The sequence below is a fragment of the Eretmochelys imbricata genome, chromosome 3, assembly GCF_965152235.1.
Source record: "Eretmochelys imbricata isolate rEreImb1 chromosome 3, rEreImb1.hap1, whole genome shotgun sequence".
Taxonomy (NCBI): Eukaryota; Metazoa; Chordata; order Testudines; family Cheloniidae; genus Eretmochelys; species Eretmochelys imbricata.
In genome coordinates, this window is record NC_135574.1 from 55,285,049 (window position 1) to 55,301,160 (window position 16,112).

General features: G+C 37.9%; 1 protein-coding gene across 4 annotated transcripts in view; it reads right to left on the reverse strand.

Moving 5' to 3' along the window:
• Positions 1-1,911: 1,911 nt before the first annotated feature.
• LMBRD1 (LMBR1 domain containing 1) overlaps positions 1,912-16,112 on the reverse strand; it is a 241,864-nt gene continuing 227,663 nt past the window's right edge. For all 4 annotated transcript variants that reach the window (XM_077812671.1, XM_077812673.1, XM_077812670.1 and 1 more), the window contains 2 exons: positions 3,382-3,473; positions 1,912-3,216 (listed from right to left, as the gene is read on the reverse strand). In XM_077812671.1, coding sequence (XP_077668797.1) covers positions 3,097-3,216; positions 3,382-3,473 — 212 coding nt within the window. In that variant the 3' untranslated portion in view covers positions 1,912-3,096. The remainder of the gene's footprint in view (positions 3,217-3,381; positions 3,474-16,112) is intronic.

Genomic DNA, 16,112 nt, shown 5'->3' on the forward strand with positions numbered 1-16,112 from the left:
GAAAAGAGTGACATAACGCAACATGCAGCCCTGCATTTCCTTTACGCTGACAGTGCTCTGTACAATCTCCCAGCTTTCTCATTGCCCCCGAGTTGCCCCGCACCATGGAGCAGCAGCCACGGGAGCCCACCGGAGCGCCTAAATTTTAGTCATGGGTATTTATATAGAACAAGTTATGGACAGCTCAGGGCTATGACTTTTTGTTTACTGCCTGTGACTTGTCCATGACTTTTATGAAAAATACTCATGATTAAATCGTAGCCTTATTCATAATTAGAGTTTGCAATTTTGAGAACCCTAATTCACTGCCACAGTTAACTTTTATTTTAAACATTATATCCTATGTCCTATTCCTCCTGTTAGGGAGGAACTGTAGAGATTGTGCTTTATGGTTATTGTGGGGAGGGAGGGTCAGAATTGGAATGGAGAAGTTCCACTCCACATTTCTCCTACTATTTGCAGATTTTCTCACAGGTAGATATGGACAGTGCTAACCCATTTTGTTAATGCTTCCAATGTAAGGTTAAATAACCTATTATCTAAAGCAACTTAACCCACAGACCCCGCTGGAAAACAGTACATCCAAACAGGTTCTTTAATTTTGCTTCTCTCAATGTTTCACTGACAGCAGGCAAGTTTCCCATCATCTCAACAATGAGATGAGCAGGTTTGCCAACAGATCTGGAAATCTGTTCAAGTACTGGGCTTGATCCTAAGGGTCTGACCAAAATGTGCCCTAACACTGCCCCAGTACATCTTCAGCCGAGTGGGTGGAGCATAGATGCGGATATAGGGTTAGAGTGGATTGGTGCTTGAACTTCAATTAAAATGTCCCAGTATTTATGGTATTTTATTTCTTGGTTTCTTTTTAAAAAGTCTCCATCTAAACAGTCCCTCAGCTAAAATTTTTGTTTGGAAATGGCACAGCTGACAGACTAAAATTCAAAAGTTCTTATAAAGACCTGGTATGATGAAGTACTGCAGTAACAAATATGCAGCCTATTTCTGGGGTAATAATAGAGGAAACTGTCTGCTTCTAATATACTGTGAGAACTTCTAGAGTGGGCAAGTTAATAAATTACTTTTGTAAATTTCAAGGTAATTAGGTAACAATTACTAATCTTACAAAGATTACCTGAACTATATTTATAGGCACTGTTTGTTATCTGGCATTTTGGGGACTGAGGAGTACCGGTAAGTAAAAAATTCTGGTTAACTATGAGGAGGGAGTTTGGGTGTGGGAGGGGGATCAGGGCTGGGGGTTGGGCCCCGGGAGGGGGTATGGGCTCTGGGAAGGAGTTTGGGTGTGGGAGGGGGCTTGGGAACCGCAGCCAATGGGAGCTGCAGAGCCAGTGCTCGGGGCGGGGGCACCACGCAGAACCACCTAGCCATGCCTCTGCCTAGGAGCAGCAGGGGCATGTCGCCACTTGCAGGGAGCCGCCCGGATCCGCTATCCCACGCCCCCTCCCAAGCCCCAACCACCTACCCTGAGCCCCTCCCACACCCAAACTCCCTTCCAGAGCCTGTGCCCTGCACGCCCTCCTGCACTCTGAACCCCTCATGGGCTGTTCCTCCACCTAGGAGCAGCAGAGACATGTCGCCGCTTCCAGGGAGCCACGCAGCATCAGGGAGGGAACCTACCGGGCCCGCACCAACCGGACTATAAAACTGACTTTCTATGAAGATCGGAAATGCTGGTTTATAGAGCTTTCCAATTGGTAAAGTGCTGGATAACACAGCTTTTACTGTATTGTTATAGTTCATGCAGTTTCTCTCTTGCAATATTTTTAGGAATTAGCAAATCTGCACTTTTAAAGAAATAATGGTAATAACCCATGGAAAGTCAATATTTAAAGGATACTTGATAGCACAAATGCATTTTGGTTTACAAAGAAGAACTCAACAAGAAGGTATAGTTAAGATATTGTAAGTTTATTTTACAAAAAAGTATATAAAGAAAACATCTAATTTTGTAGAATTACACTTTTTAATGTTTACACTGTTACAATGATGTTTGTATTTCATTTTTAATGACTTGTTTAAAATGACAGTGATTATACTGACTATATTTCAAATAGGAAAAATAGCCTTATTCCAGAGAATTTGTATTAATATATTCGGAGAAAATAAAAATACCATAATTAACCTCATGTTTTAATTAACCCAGGTAGTTAATACCACTCAGTAAAGAGTTTAATCACATAGTTTTAGATCTTATAAAATTTTGAAGAAACACTGCCAAGATGTTGTATAGTATAGTTAATATGGAGTAATATTTTTAACTTCTCACATATCAGAGTAAAGAATAACAGAGCAAAGGCTATATACTGGTTGCCACAAAATTCAGTGATCTAGTAAACGGAAATATGGTCATGGCTAAACTTCAGAAACAGTGGAAGTTTACACAACTTGTTTATTCCTAGCATATTGAGAATGAACTCTGGAGCTCACTGTATGTATTTTCAGTACATTTAAAGATATTCTTGTAAATCTAAACGCTGTCTCATGGACTATAACTTTATGTGCATATCATAGTAATGACAGTGAAATTATTGCAAAAATTAATTTTCATAAATTGCCACACTTCTGGAAAGTGAAGGAACTTTGGCTGAGTCTTTCAAGCAATGTTTGTTTACCAGCTGTTTCAGTATGATTTTTAAATACAATTCCCTATAAATTTAATCTTGCTATAAAAAAAGTCATACAAGTCAGACATGAAAGAAATTTAAGAAACCAAAAACTAGTAGCAGAAAAGCAACATTAACTCTGAAATATTATCAACTGCAATCACAATATCAAATTGTACATTAGAAAACATTGCACATAAGCATTCCATCATAAAAACAGTACATTTTATATATATTATTCCAACCCAATTTCAATAATAGCTCTGCTACAATACAGTGATGTATTCTTCAGGAAACAAAAAAATTCAGTTTTCCACCCCTTTTAAATTAATATTCCCACTTTCTCTCTCAATTTATTTTTACTGCAAGTGAGAAAATTTGCTTAACATTTGGATTAAAATTCCACATAAACACGACTTTCAAACAATTTTAGATTACATTTTTTTTAAACCTTCAGGACAAAAGGCTGTCAACCATAATAGACACATGGTTCATCATCACTTATGTCTGAATCATCTTCATCCACTTCTCCTTCAATGACTGATTTCTTCCCTTTGCAACATGACACAATTAATCCGATTAAAAAGACCTGTGAATTTAAATCAGTGTAATATGTATTACTGTATCTCACTTAAGAATATGAAAACGATGCTTTTAAAGTTAAATGTCACAGTCGTGATGCAAATATCTGAGTTACAATTTATGTTAAAGCATTCAGCTTGATTTGTTATGATCTCTAAATCAGATTACTTACTGCAATGAATGCCCAGTTCCCAAAGTAATAGGCAGCACTGAAGAACCAAAACTTATGAAGGAAAAGGTATGTCCGAGTAACAGTGCACTGATCTAAAATAAAGCAGACAAAATGTGTGTATTTCATGGTATAGCTGTAATTATAGAAGATTTTACTAACAGTAAACTGATTATTAAAAATATTGCAAAAATCTACTACTTCACTCAAAATAGACCGTCTTCTCTTAAAGATACAATGATATACAAGCTAATTATAGTTGTGGAATAATTTGTTCTGAGGAAACTAATTAAAAAGAAAATAATGGCAGTTACACAGAGAATTACATAGACTTGTCTGAAAAAAAAAAAAAAACCCCAAAAACACATTGGTTGAAATCATACATGTTTGCAGGCTCAACCCAAAATTGATTTTAAAAATTCCAGTTATCTATTTGAGTTCTGCTATAGCAAAGACATATATGAGAGGTTATATGATCCAAGAAAGCAGAGGGATCATTGGGACTAGAAATCTGCCACCAGGATTGATTAAATTCCCACCATCCCTCCAAACAACATGGTAGGTTTTAAGAATGCTCAGGAAGCAGATCTGGAGGAAGGAACAAAAGGTGAAAGTCATGGATTTTTACAGGATTTAATAGTATGTCTTGATATAGAATTAGCCCTTTACAGCCTGTGCAGACCCTAGGTGGCGAGCAAGTAGGCCTGTGTGGGAAATCCTAAATCCGCAACACACTACATTCTAAAAGAAACACAGAAAGACATACGTCTGGTTACTGAACAAGTTACTTCCATGCATAAAACTGTAGGCAATACTGAGGCACTCTCTTCTCATGCGTGTTGCATGAACTTCTTGCATCCTGTCTTAAAGGTTTGCAGGAGTGGGGCTGAAGTTAAGCATATGCTTAGCTTTACTCATGATAATAAGCCCACTGAAGCCAACGGGACTACTCACATGCATAAAGATAACATATGTGTCTGTAGGATTGGGGCTTCAGACTGACAGCTCTTCACGGTGATACTGTACTATTACTAAAACGGTAATGAAAAAAAGCAATTTTCATATGGAAAAAGATTCTCTCTATTACAAATATTTTTTTTTGAGGAAAACAAAAGATTTTTGGCTTTAAGTGAAGGTATCATTTAATAAAATTATGAATTTTCCCTACAAGTTGTGTCATGAACTTATGTCTTTAAATTAGAGAGCCAAGAACAGAACACTGGAGAAAGAGTCAGGTATTAAAGCATTGGCTTCTAAGGTCTGGCTGAAAAACAAACACGATTCTCTTGCTACCTAGCTGTTGCATAGGGAAGATGTAATGACATTCTCTGTATATTTGCTCACAAATTCCCATACATTCTGAAACAGAAAAAAAAATTCTGTGACTAAGATGTGCACATTATTCTGAAATCTTAGCATATCAGTGATGCACTGCACATCAAAATAGCAGAACTATTAACCAGTAAAACAGGTTCTTCCTTAAAGAAAGCTGTTCATTCTTACAAGATACAAGATTTGCCATTCCTGAAAAACAAAAAAGTTGGAATTGTATCCGTTTATTTATATGGATGTGAAAATGTGACTACCTCTAGTGTTTATTTAAGCTGTATACAGCAGATGCAGTACTAGCGATGAGTCATAAAAGTAATAGACATTTTTCTGATTTTATAATGTGTTAAATTCTTAATAGGATTGCCCACAAGGGACTGCATAATAGATCCGCTATCTTCTACTGGTCCCAAAATGCTGCAGAAGGTTTATTCAAATGCTATTTATTTCCATTAAGTCACCAAAATATTCACTTTTCATATATAAGCACTTAGGTTCTTGCATATCAATTATTTTTTTTTTAATTACCAAACCCAAGTGAATTGGAATTCCCAAATTTTCAGCAATTGACAGAATTGGATGTAGTGGTTGTCTGAACACATTTGTTCAAAGGGTAATGCCATTTTTGATACAATTTTTAAAGGTGATCATATTTCCTAGAGATGAGGAAATTCAGCATGTCCATTCCCTGGGAACAGAAAGTTTTCCACATCCCAGTGATTCCAAACGTTTCAATTCAGAAATGTCAAAGTGTTTCGTTTCAACATTTTGATGGAAATGAAACACAGACCCCGAAACCATGAGACACAGACACCTTAGCATAGTTAAATGCAAAGGCCACAACTTTTTAAAAAACTTTTACTTAACTGGGATAATCATTCCAGAACACTCACCAGGCTTATTCCACTGTGGTGCTCAATGGTCACTAATGCCCCCAGTATACTATAAACCTGAGGCAACTGTGAAGGCCATGCTCCCTCTACAACTTTGGGCCTGCCGAGGGACCTTGATTTAGAGCAGAGTCCCAACCTGCTTTCCAACTCCATTTCAGAGGTAGCAAAGCTAAGTTGAAGGGAGCCATAGGCTACACGAGACATAAGAACATAAGAGTGGCTATGCTAGGCCAGATCAAAGGTCCATATAGCCCAGTATCCTGTCTTCTGACAGTGGCTAATGCCAGGTGCCCCAGAGGGAATGAACAGAACAGAAAATCATCGTGACCCATTCCCTCTTGCTCATTCCCAGTTTCTGGCAAACCCCCTCAACATGCAGTGCAGTGCTCAGGACTAATGCCCAGGCAGGCCACTGGATTACAGGAACCTCAACAGGACCCCTGCTAACCCACCAACTGCACTGGAATCTGCAAAATTGTAATTTAAACCCCTTCTGGGTGCCAAGTGGAAAACGAAAACCCATTCAGTAGTTTGTTGTATGGGAAAAATACCGTCCAGGCCCCAAAACTAGCAATCAACCGAGCTCTTAGCACCACCAGAATTCAGCCCCTAGATTAAAAGTGAGAAGGGTGAGGCTGCAACAGGGAACTCACCATGGTTACCCTTCCTTGGCAGCCAACTATATCAACCCTCCCTTGTCCTCCACCAAATGAGAACCAGTCACCCAGCCCTAGCACCACCTCCATTGTCCAATGGCAGCAGAAAATGCCCTGGAGGCCCAGGCTTGAACCCCAGCAACCTGCAACATGAAGAAGGCAGGGGGTGAGGAAGAGAGAAGAGATGCAGCTGCCCCACACACTAAAGGAAAGGGAGAGAGAGGAAAGAAGAGGGGGCATACAGAATACTGCTTCAGCTACTCCCAGTGGAGATCTCTCTCTCCCCTAACTCCAGAAAATGCCTCTCCACAGCTCCAGATCCCATCAAGACTGCACCCTGGCCAGTGGGATGAGCAGTTAACAGCAGTTTAGAACCCATATAATGTATTACATTGTAGTCCACCCTTCTTCCCCATAAATTATACGAAAGAATAAATTCAGATTGATTTTGTGCATTTTATTCTGAAAACTGAAGTAATGTGAAATCACATGTAAGAGCAGCATATTAAAGAGAGTCACCATGTAAGTGAGAACAAAATGATCAATACACACACACGTTAGTTATAAAGCAACACGCTGAAAGATATCATATATGCACATATAATTCAAGAGAATTTTTGTGCAAAATTGGGTAAGAGTGATCAACATTTAGTATACCACCAGAGTGGTATGTTCTCAGAGTGGCATGTTAGCTCATTAACTGATAGATGAAAGGGAATGACTATTTTAAGGTAAAAGGAGATTGGAATGAACAGAAGGAAGACAAAAAGGGCAAAAATGAAACAAATGAATAAACTGCGATTCAGTAGGTGGCGCTCTTCCTTCAGATAGTGAACCTAGGAGTTAAGAAAGGCTGTTGAAGTGGTTGTCTTTCACAAGATTCATAACAGAGATCCTGGCCACTTGTGGATGTAAAAGATCTTGTAACATTTCTCATGGAGTGTTATATCCACTGAGTAAGGACAAATACAACCTCCCTGGAGATTAACTCTCAGTAGCGTGAGGAGAATCAACTAAACCAAAAAGATTGTAGGACTGCTCCCCTGAATTGGGCATTTGATCTAGAAGTCAAGTCAAGAAACTAATATTGTGGAAATGTATGAACCCAATTCCAGGGAGCAGACTTGCATATCTCAGCAGATAGGATCCTGACATATCCTGAAGCAGCTTTGGACCCAGTACAATACATCCTAAGATTTTCAAGTGCTGAGAAACCAATGCCGTCATGACAAATTTGTAAACAAAGTTTACAGTTTCCCTCTTGCATGTTTCTCCATATACAACAAATCTCAGATTTAAAGAAGTTGTAGTCTTACCTAAATAATAACTCGAAGCTCTTTTAACATCTTGCTTGAAGTACCTGGTGCTCCCAGGCAACAACTCTTGCTTAAAGTAACATACATATAAACCAATGGATTGGGATTATACAGAATTCAGAGATCACAGTACTTAGAATTTGGTAATAGAATGTGGGAGTAAAGCTAACTTGCTCTTGTGGAACATTGTGTAAGGAATATTGGCCTTATGGACTGCAAGTCACTGATTTTCTAGGCCAATGTTATTGCTGTGAGAAATTCAATCTTCAGAAAAAAATTACACCGTGAACATTTTCCCAGAGTTTCAAACGGAAGTTTAATAAATTTGGCAAGAACTAGATTTAAACCGCAAGACGGCATTGAAGGTGGGAAAGAGTGAAGTAAGCATTTCAGGACTCTTTGGATGACCAAGTACAAAAGATTATTGAATAGGAATGTGGCATACATGATTGCATCTTTGTCTGTGCTCAGTACAATTTTTTTTTTCCAAATAGGTCAGGATAACATATGAATATGAATACTGAAGTAACTCATCTCTGTATTGTCTAGAAAGGTAATCTCTCCATTTCTGCTAGATAAATTTGTTTGGATGCTGAAAAGGGAACCCTGCTGCCAAACCTAGGAGATCTAAATGCCATAATTGAAGAGATCAGTTTGAAACTATTAATAGTGCCCAAGTTTGGTCCTATTTTCTATTCCTGATGACTTTTGAAATTGGGGCTATTGGAGAGAATACCCAGGTTATAGTCTAGGGAAGTTGCATTGGTCAGGGAACCAAAGCCACTTCCTCCCCAGAGCACAACTTTAACATGTCATTTTCATTTGTTGTGAAGAGATACCTCGATATAAGTTTTTATGTATGCTGAAATAATATATGAAAGAGTCAGAAGTACCAAGCCCTTTAAAATCATCCCTGTTCGAAGTTAATTTCTGCTTACACTGCCTGCCAGAAGATTGTCCTTTCTGGAAAATACATGGCTATAGCAATTATTGCTTTCCAAATAGTTTAGCTTCATTTCAGAGGGTGAACTCAACCAAGAGTAGGAATTTGTAGAGTCTATTCAAGGGACAACTAATCAAATGCAATGGTTAGGTTTACTGGCGGCATAATACAAACAATACACAAGCACTATGAAGCAAAGCTATAGACTAGATAAAATCAGAGTCAGCAGTCTACTGTACTGACAGGTCAGTAGTTTATCTGTTTTGAGGAATAGCGGAGTCTATACATTTACTGCACCCATGGGTTTGCCTATGGATGAAGTATAAAGAATTAGAGGGGAAAAAACAGGAACATTCTTTGGTGAAGGCAAACATTTACAGCATGCTGGAGCAGTATTTACAAAGCCATGTTGTCTCGTCAGTCTGCTTTAAAAGGAACAGAATTATTTTAGAGGTATATTTTACCTTATAGGAAAGTCAAAAGATTTGTTGATGAAAGCTTACAAATAATAGCACTCCCATGCCTTCTTCATATGGAAAGGATGCTTAAAACAGCAGCAATTATCTTCACACAAAGATTTACAGTAAATTCTAAATCTAATCACTGAAGCAATAAGCTAGGAAAAGAGAATAAAACTGGTGCAGATGAAGAGGCGTTGTGACCAAACTTAATGTATTAGAGAAAAGCACAGGTCTTTAGAGCAGCAGCTTTAAACAGCCACAAAGAAAAAAACAAACAAAAAACCAAGAAGGATGTGCAATGCACAAAAAGGCAAAAGACTCTCATATTAATCCCCACTGACAAATATTGCAGGATTGTAGAAAAGACATGACTTATCTCTATGAACTCATTTTAAAACATTACTAAAATGTAGCAGCCTGTATGGACTCCCTTCTTTTCTTTTCTGTTATATTGGACATCCTCTCTAAATACTTATGTAACAAAATAACTTTTTCTGTCACAATTCTGTTATATTTAGTAAAAAGTTAGTAGCTAAAATGACCGTATCTAGTTCAAAGCAGAAAATAAGCACACTAAAGCAATCCATTAAGTCTGTGAAGTGCTACTATTTCTCTGTGATGCTGGCAGGGCTCTTTGGAGGAATCTTCTCTAGCTCTCTTCCACCCCCACTGACACAGGATTCTATGGAGAGAGTACACTGGAGTCTCTCATTCCTCTCATTTTTGCAAAGGACTCTACGGCCCTCTCTGCATGGCAGATTCTTGAACAAGAGGCTTTGCAGCCCTGCTCCCTAGTAATAGATGGTGATAACAGAAGTGGGGCCCAGTGGGTGAGTCTAGCCACTTTGCCAAGCTTCCTTTAATATATTTTCTCTTTATTGCTAAAAACACACTAGAAACTGCAATGCTCACTATATCTGGCTTTGGAGTGTCATACACTGTGGGGTATGACAAACAGGTAAATCCTGCAGAAAATTGAAGGGCCCAGCAGCGAGCCCAAGCTGAAACACAGACAAGCCTCACAATCAAATGAAGATGGTAAAGGAGAGATGAGAATTTAATGGAAGCAATTCCGAAAGACAGAAAAGGTTTGAGATTTGGTTTGACTAAGAAAAACAAGACTTCTTGAGTTCTTATTTTACCAGAACTTGCTCAGCCATTCCTAATAAAAATGTGAAGTTATGATGCTGACAGACCAGGTGCCAGCTCCTGCCAAGGGCCCTAGATCTCAGTTAAACTCTTACGAATACATAGCTTGAACCCGATTGGCTCATCTGTGTGTTGGTACTGTTAAAATAGGGATTAGCATTATAAGAATGTGCTTAGACTTTATGAAATGCTTGTAAGTTGTTGCATGTATTAATCTCACTTACAATATCTGTATACCATATCATGATGTAATACTTAATTGTTTGCTCTGTAACTGTAAATCACCTGTCAGGAGAGAAGCATTAAGAGTAAGAAATACTAGTTTCCAACAGGTGCTATCTCCCACCCAACAAAAGAAGACCCATCAACACCAGACAAACTATTATGGAACATCAAAGGGCAAAAGACATTGCTCCCCACCTCTGTTAAGAGGGAATGTGCAAGTGAATTCCTCTCAACAGCTGAATTTGCAACCTGAAGCAGAAGGGGGGAAGGAATAAAAAGCCCTAACAAAGAAGAACTGTGTCTTTTATGCTGCTTGGACTCTGAGGGGCAAGGATTACTGAAGATAAGCAAAAGATCCCCAGTGCTTGGCTTGGGTTAGCCCTAAAGGACTAATAGAGCTTGCTTATTATAGAAGCTACTATTACTTTTTGAAAATTAAGATTGGAACTCATTTGTGTGTAGATATGTTAAACCTGTTTTAACCTTATAAACAATGAACTCCTTTTCCTAGTTAATAAATCTTTAGTTTATTATAGGATTGGATACATGTGTTGTATTTGGTGTGAAATCTAAGGTACTACTGACCTAGGGTAAGTGACTGTCCCTTTGGGAATGGGAGTAACCTGAATATTGCTGTGATTTTTGGTGTAAGGGACCACCTATCACAAAGGTAAGCATACCTGGGTGGCAAGATAGATTGGAGTACCCAAGTGAACTGTCTGTGGCTCCATGTTAAGGCTGTGATAGTGTCTGAGGAGTTTGCACTTGATAATTGGTTGGTGAAATGTAACTATAGAACTCACAACCAATTAAGCAGGGTCTCTGCCCTGCTTCTTAACAGTGTGCCCTGAAGTTGATACTCGCACTCTAGAGCCACTGTAGGACAGCTTGACAGCAGATTAAAGAGAAAACGTGAAGTGGCACTATATTTGAAAACCCCTCCATTGTTTATCAAATCCTATTCAATAAGAAAAAAGAAATGGAGTAAGATTTACCCAATAGTGCTCTCTCTCCTCCTCCGCTGCTTTGCATTTGAAAAGTGGAAAAACAATACCTAATGAATGGGGATAGCACAGTCTCCCCACCATCTGCAGCCCTCCAGCTGTTCACCTGAATTACAGAAATGCTAAGAGACCTACAGATGGCTCTCTACAGTAATCTTGCTAAACAAATTACACTATGTATTTTGGACCTGCTTGACCTTAAAAAGATATTTTAATGAAATAGGACAGAAGTTCAACTATTCAAATTATGGCTATTTTTGTACACGTCAAACTCAATAAGATAATAGTATAAATTTATGGATTTGGTGAGAATACTACAGGATAGTTATACTCCCACTATTCCACTATATTACTAATTTTTGGATAAATATATTAAGACATGAAAATTCCAAATGTTAAGAAGCGTAGTTGAGGTGTTTTCTTGTAAAACTCAAATTTGCAGATTTTATTCATGTATATAACAAGGCTGCAGATACTGCCTCAATGCTGTGAGAGAAAGACTATACAAGTAGTCTATCTAAACTAGTTTGAAGCGAGGGAGAATAATTACTGCATTAATCTGAATTAAAATAACCACTTGTTACCCAGAATGGAAACTGTCATGAGTATTATTCACACCATTTGGACTCTCTGGAGTAGATGCAGACATGGAACGGAACCCATGCTGAGATAGTAAAAGGAAATACTACTTCTTAAAGGAAAGAGGAGTATACTGCTTTATCAGCATTATCTAGTTAAACCAATGAAGGTTCAGGGATACAAGATGAGACAGATGCTCTACAGAAAAAGGATGATTGAGGCCTTAGAAAAAGATAGCTACAGTTTCTAATAGCAACAATTACCAGAAAAGCCAAGTGTATTTTATTCCCAGTCCACTGATGGAAATTTTTCATTCTGGCACAGCAGCAGTCTTCGGGTTCAATTTACCAATGTTCTTAACCAAGGTCTTCTTCATAGAAGTGAATTAGCCTGTTACTTAAGGAAGATAAATTACTAAAATGGACAAACTATTTCACGTTCAAAGGAAACTAATCGAATAAGGACTCTAGGTTGAAAAGGAGGGCAATCTTCCACAGTTAGCAGTAATTATAGCTTTTCCAGAAATACCAGGTTCTTGTGTCTTTTTCACATGACAAAGTTTCCTCTGTTGGGGTGGATGAGACGGGGAGAAGGAGAGAAGTTAGCCAGCCAGACATGGTATTAAAATTTCTTTTTATCTTTTCTTTTCTCTGACAGTAGCAGCTGAAGTGCTCGTCATCTAGACAATTGCTCCCCTTTGCCATTAATTTTACAACAGCTCTTTGAAAAAGGTAAAACACCACATAAGTGCTCACTACGTTTATTATTTTTGATGTCGTTGAATCAGCTACCTGGAAATGTTTATGAAAACAGCAATTCCCACAAATCTATTTTCATAACATGCTGGAAGTCCACAAATATAGAGAAATTGGGTCTCCAACATCACAGCAAGCAGCATTGTTGTTAGGTCATTAGACAGATCTAAAACTATTACTGTTGAAAGATGTTTTGTTTGCATGGTTAGCCAGAATATGAATGCCACCTCCAGCATATTTAGGCCACTCTAAAATGCTAATTACTCATAATAAAAATAGTTATTTACAGATAAAATGGATCAATATTACCTTTTACATAAACTGTTAAACATATAAAGTATTGTATTTTAATCATTAGTGAAATAAATAGAGTCCTGACTCGTGCTTTGCTGTTTTTAATTATCAAACATCAAACCTGAAGTTGCCTAGCAACTAATGATGAATTTGCCAAACAATTGACTAGTTCTTAATTTTCAAAGGGCACCTAATGTCATGTCTGTGATTTAAGATGCATGAATATTGCCAGATAAATTTCATCCCCACATAGCACATCACATTTACTAGCGTAATTAACCAAAGTGTCAGACTAATTTAACCATAATGATGTCAAAACAGGACTTCTTAAAAAATAATTGGAAAACTACTCACAAGCACCATGTTACGGTCTTGCAAAAACAAAAGTCTTTTAAAAAAAAACATATGTTTCATCATGCATTGTTAAGATTTAGTTTACTCAAGAAAGATAAACATCATCTTATTACAAATTATATTCCACCTCCCTTTATGTATCTTTTAAAATCACAAATCATCTTCCAAAGCATAAAAGAAGAAAGGGAAAGTTGTTTGTGTTTCTAGAAGATGAGTGAAAAGGAAGTATGCGTTGAACACAATTAAAAACTGTAGAGGTTCAAACCTGTACTACTTTCTCAGAGAAAATATGCACTGTAGTCAATATATACTATTATGCCAAAAAAAGGAGGATTTTTTTTTCCAGAAAAAATGTACAAGCTTGTTAATGATCAGGAAATTGAACTCAAAGAAGACTGATTTAAAGTGACCCTGGTCATTAAAGAGAACAGTATGCTCCAGAGGGAGGAAAACAAAAAGGTAAACAATTCTAGAGGAGGTGGACTACTTATGCTGACTGGAAAACTCCATAATGTCTTCACTGAAGTGATGCAGCATTTTAAATGTAGACAAGTCCTTAGATAATGAAAGAGTAACCTTATTCTCATTTACACTAAGCCTTGTTCTACACTACAAACTTATGTTAGTATAACTATGTCGCTCAGGAGCGTGCAATGTAGTTATACTGACCCTTGGCGTAGACAGTGCTATGCCAACAAGAGGGTTTCTATCGTTGACATGGCTACTGGGAGGTGGAGAACCTACCCCAACGGGAGAAGCTCTCCTGTTGACATAAGTAGTGTCTTCACTAAGTGCTGTAAGTGTAGATAAGCCCATGTGAAAATTAAATGTTATTTACACCTATTTTAAAGCCCATTTACATTGTCAGGGCCTTAATGTAAGAAAATGCTCCAAGCTGTGTCAGTGAGCTCAAAAGGCAGACACACATTTGGTGATATCTGGAACTCTGAGGACTGGTCACACATAAAAGATTTGTGCTGACCGAATTCATCTATTTTCCAGTGAAATCATGTGCAAATCCATACATGTGCCTCCCACTGAAATATCCCCAAATTAATTTGGTATAGTTATTTCTCTTTGCAAGGTTGTACAAATCCCCACCAATGGAGTAAAACTGATCCAGCAGCAATATCAGACTAGCAGTGATGTAGGTTTATTGATACACAAGTATTAATGTCACTACAGTCCTACATAGCACCATTCTCTCCAGCAGTGACCTGTCTACTAAGGTTTTTGAACTACATTGCCAAAGTGTAGAAGTCTCTTCAACATTCAGAAGGGCTTTACAAGCACAGCAACCACATTAACAAGCCACCAAGCCCTGAAGAAAACATTGTTTGTTACCAATGACAAGAATAAGATTCTGATTTGTGGTCAGCTTTGGGCCACAATCAGATCTAAAGCCAAAACTTCTGGGAGTAGAAAGTTGAAGGTCAATATAAAAATAGTATGTACTGAAGTTATGTACTTTTAAGCGTTCCAGAGAAAATCTGTTGTGAGCTCACCAATGTATGACCCTTAATAGATTTTGATTACAGTTTTCATGCTATGCTGAAGTGGGCAGCTAAGGAAGACAATGGAGTGGTTTTTGATTTCTGGCTCATAAGCCTCAAAAGTTCCCCTAAATTCTAATTTTTCCCAAACCACCTGTCAATCACAAGTTTCCATAGTTGCAGATGCACAGTCAGTGAAATAGGTGCCTATCATGCGAAGCTCTGCTGAAGTAAGATCTTTGATTTGGCAGTTTTAAAAGGCCTGGAATGCAGACTCTCGGCAGCTCTTAATATAAGAGAGAATATCCTACCATCCTAATGTGTATGGGACTGGGTGTTCTGGTGGTTTCTAGCCAAATAAATCCAGATTGTGTGCCTGAAATGGGGGATGGTATGAAATTTTTCTTTGGAAAAAACAAACAATTCCATTTTAAAAAGTATATTACAAAAACTGCCTGGTTGAACAGTCAAGTCAGAAAAGACAATATTAAGTTTACACAAACCAACTTACCTTTGCTTTTTGTGTGCCCTCACTACAGTACAGTTTGATTACATTCTATTACTCAAATACAATGTACAATTTTCTCATCAACCTTACACACGTATCAGGATGCAGTACTGTGTATTGCACTGAGTCTATGAAAGTTATAAGTATAGTTAATAGTAACTAACATAATATGAAGTTTCAGAGTGGTAGCCATGTTAGTCTGTATCAGCAAAAACAACGAGCAGTCCTTTGGCACTTTAGAGACTAACAAATTTATTTGGGCATAAGCTTTTGTGGGCTAAAACCCAGTTCATCAGACGCATGGAGTGGAACATACAGTAGGGAGGTATAAATACACAGCATGGTAAGGCAACTCCCATCTTTTCATACGCTGTGTATTTATACCTCCCTACTGTATGTTCCACTCCATGCATCCGATGAAGTGGGTTTTAGCCCATGAAAGCTTATGCCCAAATAAATTTGTCAGTCTATAATATGAAGTATAAGAGTAGGACGAAATATGTGTTTCATATTTGTTGGCATTCATCTGTATATACTATTTGATTGTTACTACTAGACAACTGCTGATCAAACGGAATCTGGTCAACCTTGCTTCAGTAAGAAAAAAAGTGTTTCGTATAGATAAGGATCTAAATTTTCACTGTGCTTAAAGGAGGATTACTATATTGAAGTTTTAGATGAAAGGGACCCAAGTCTACCTTCAAATAAATGCAATTTCACTGAAATCATGGAGTTGCACACTCACAACTAAAGGCAGTAATTAGGCTTAAGGTTT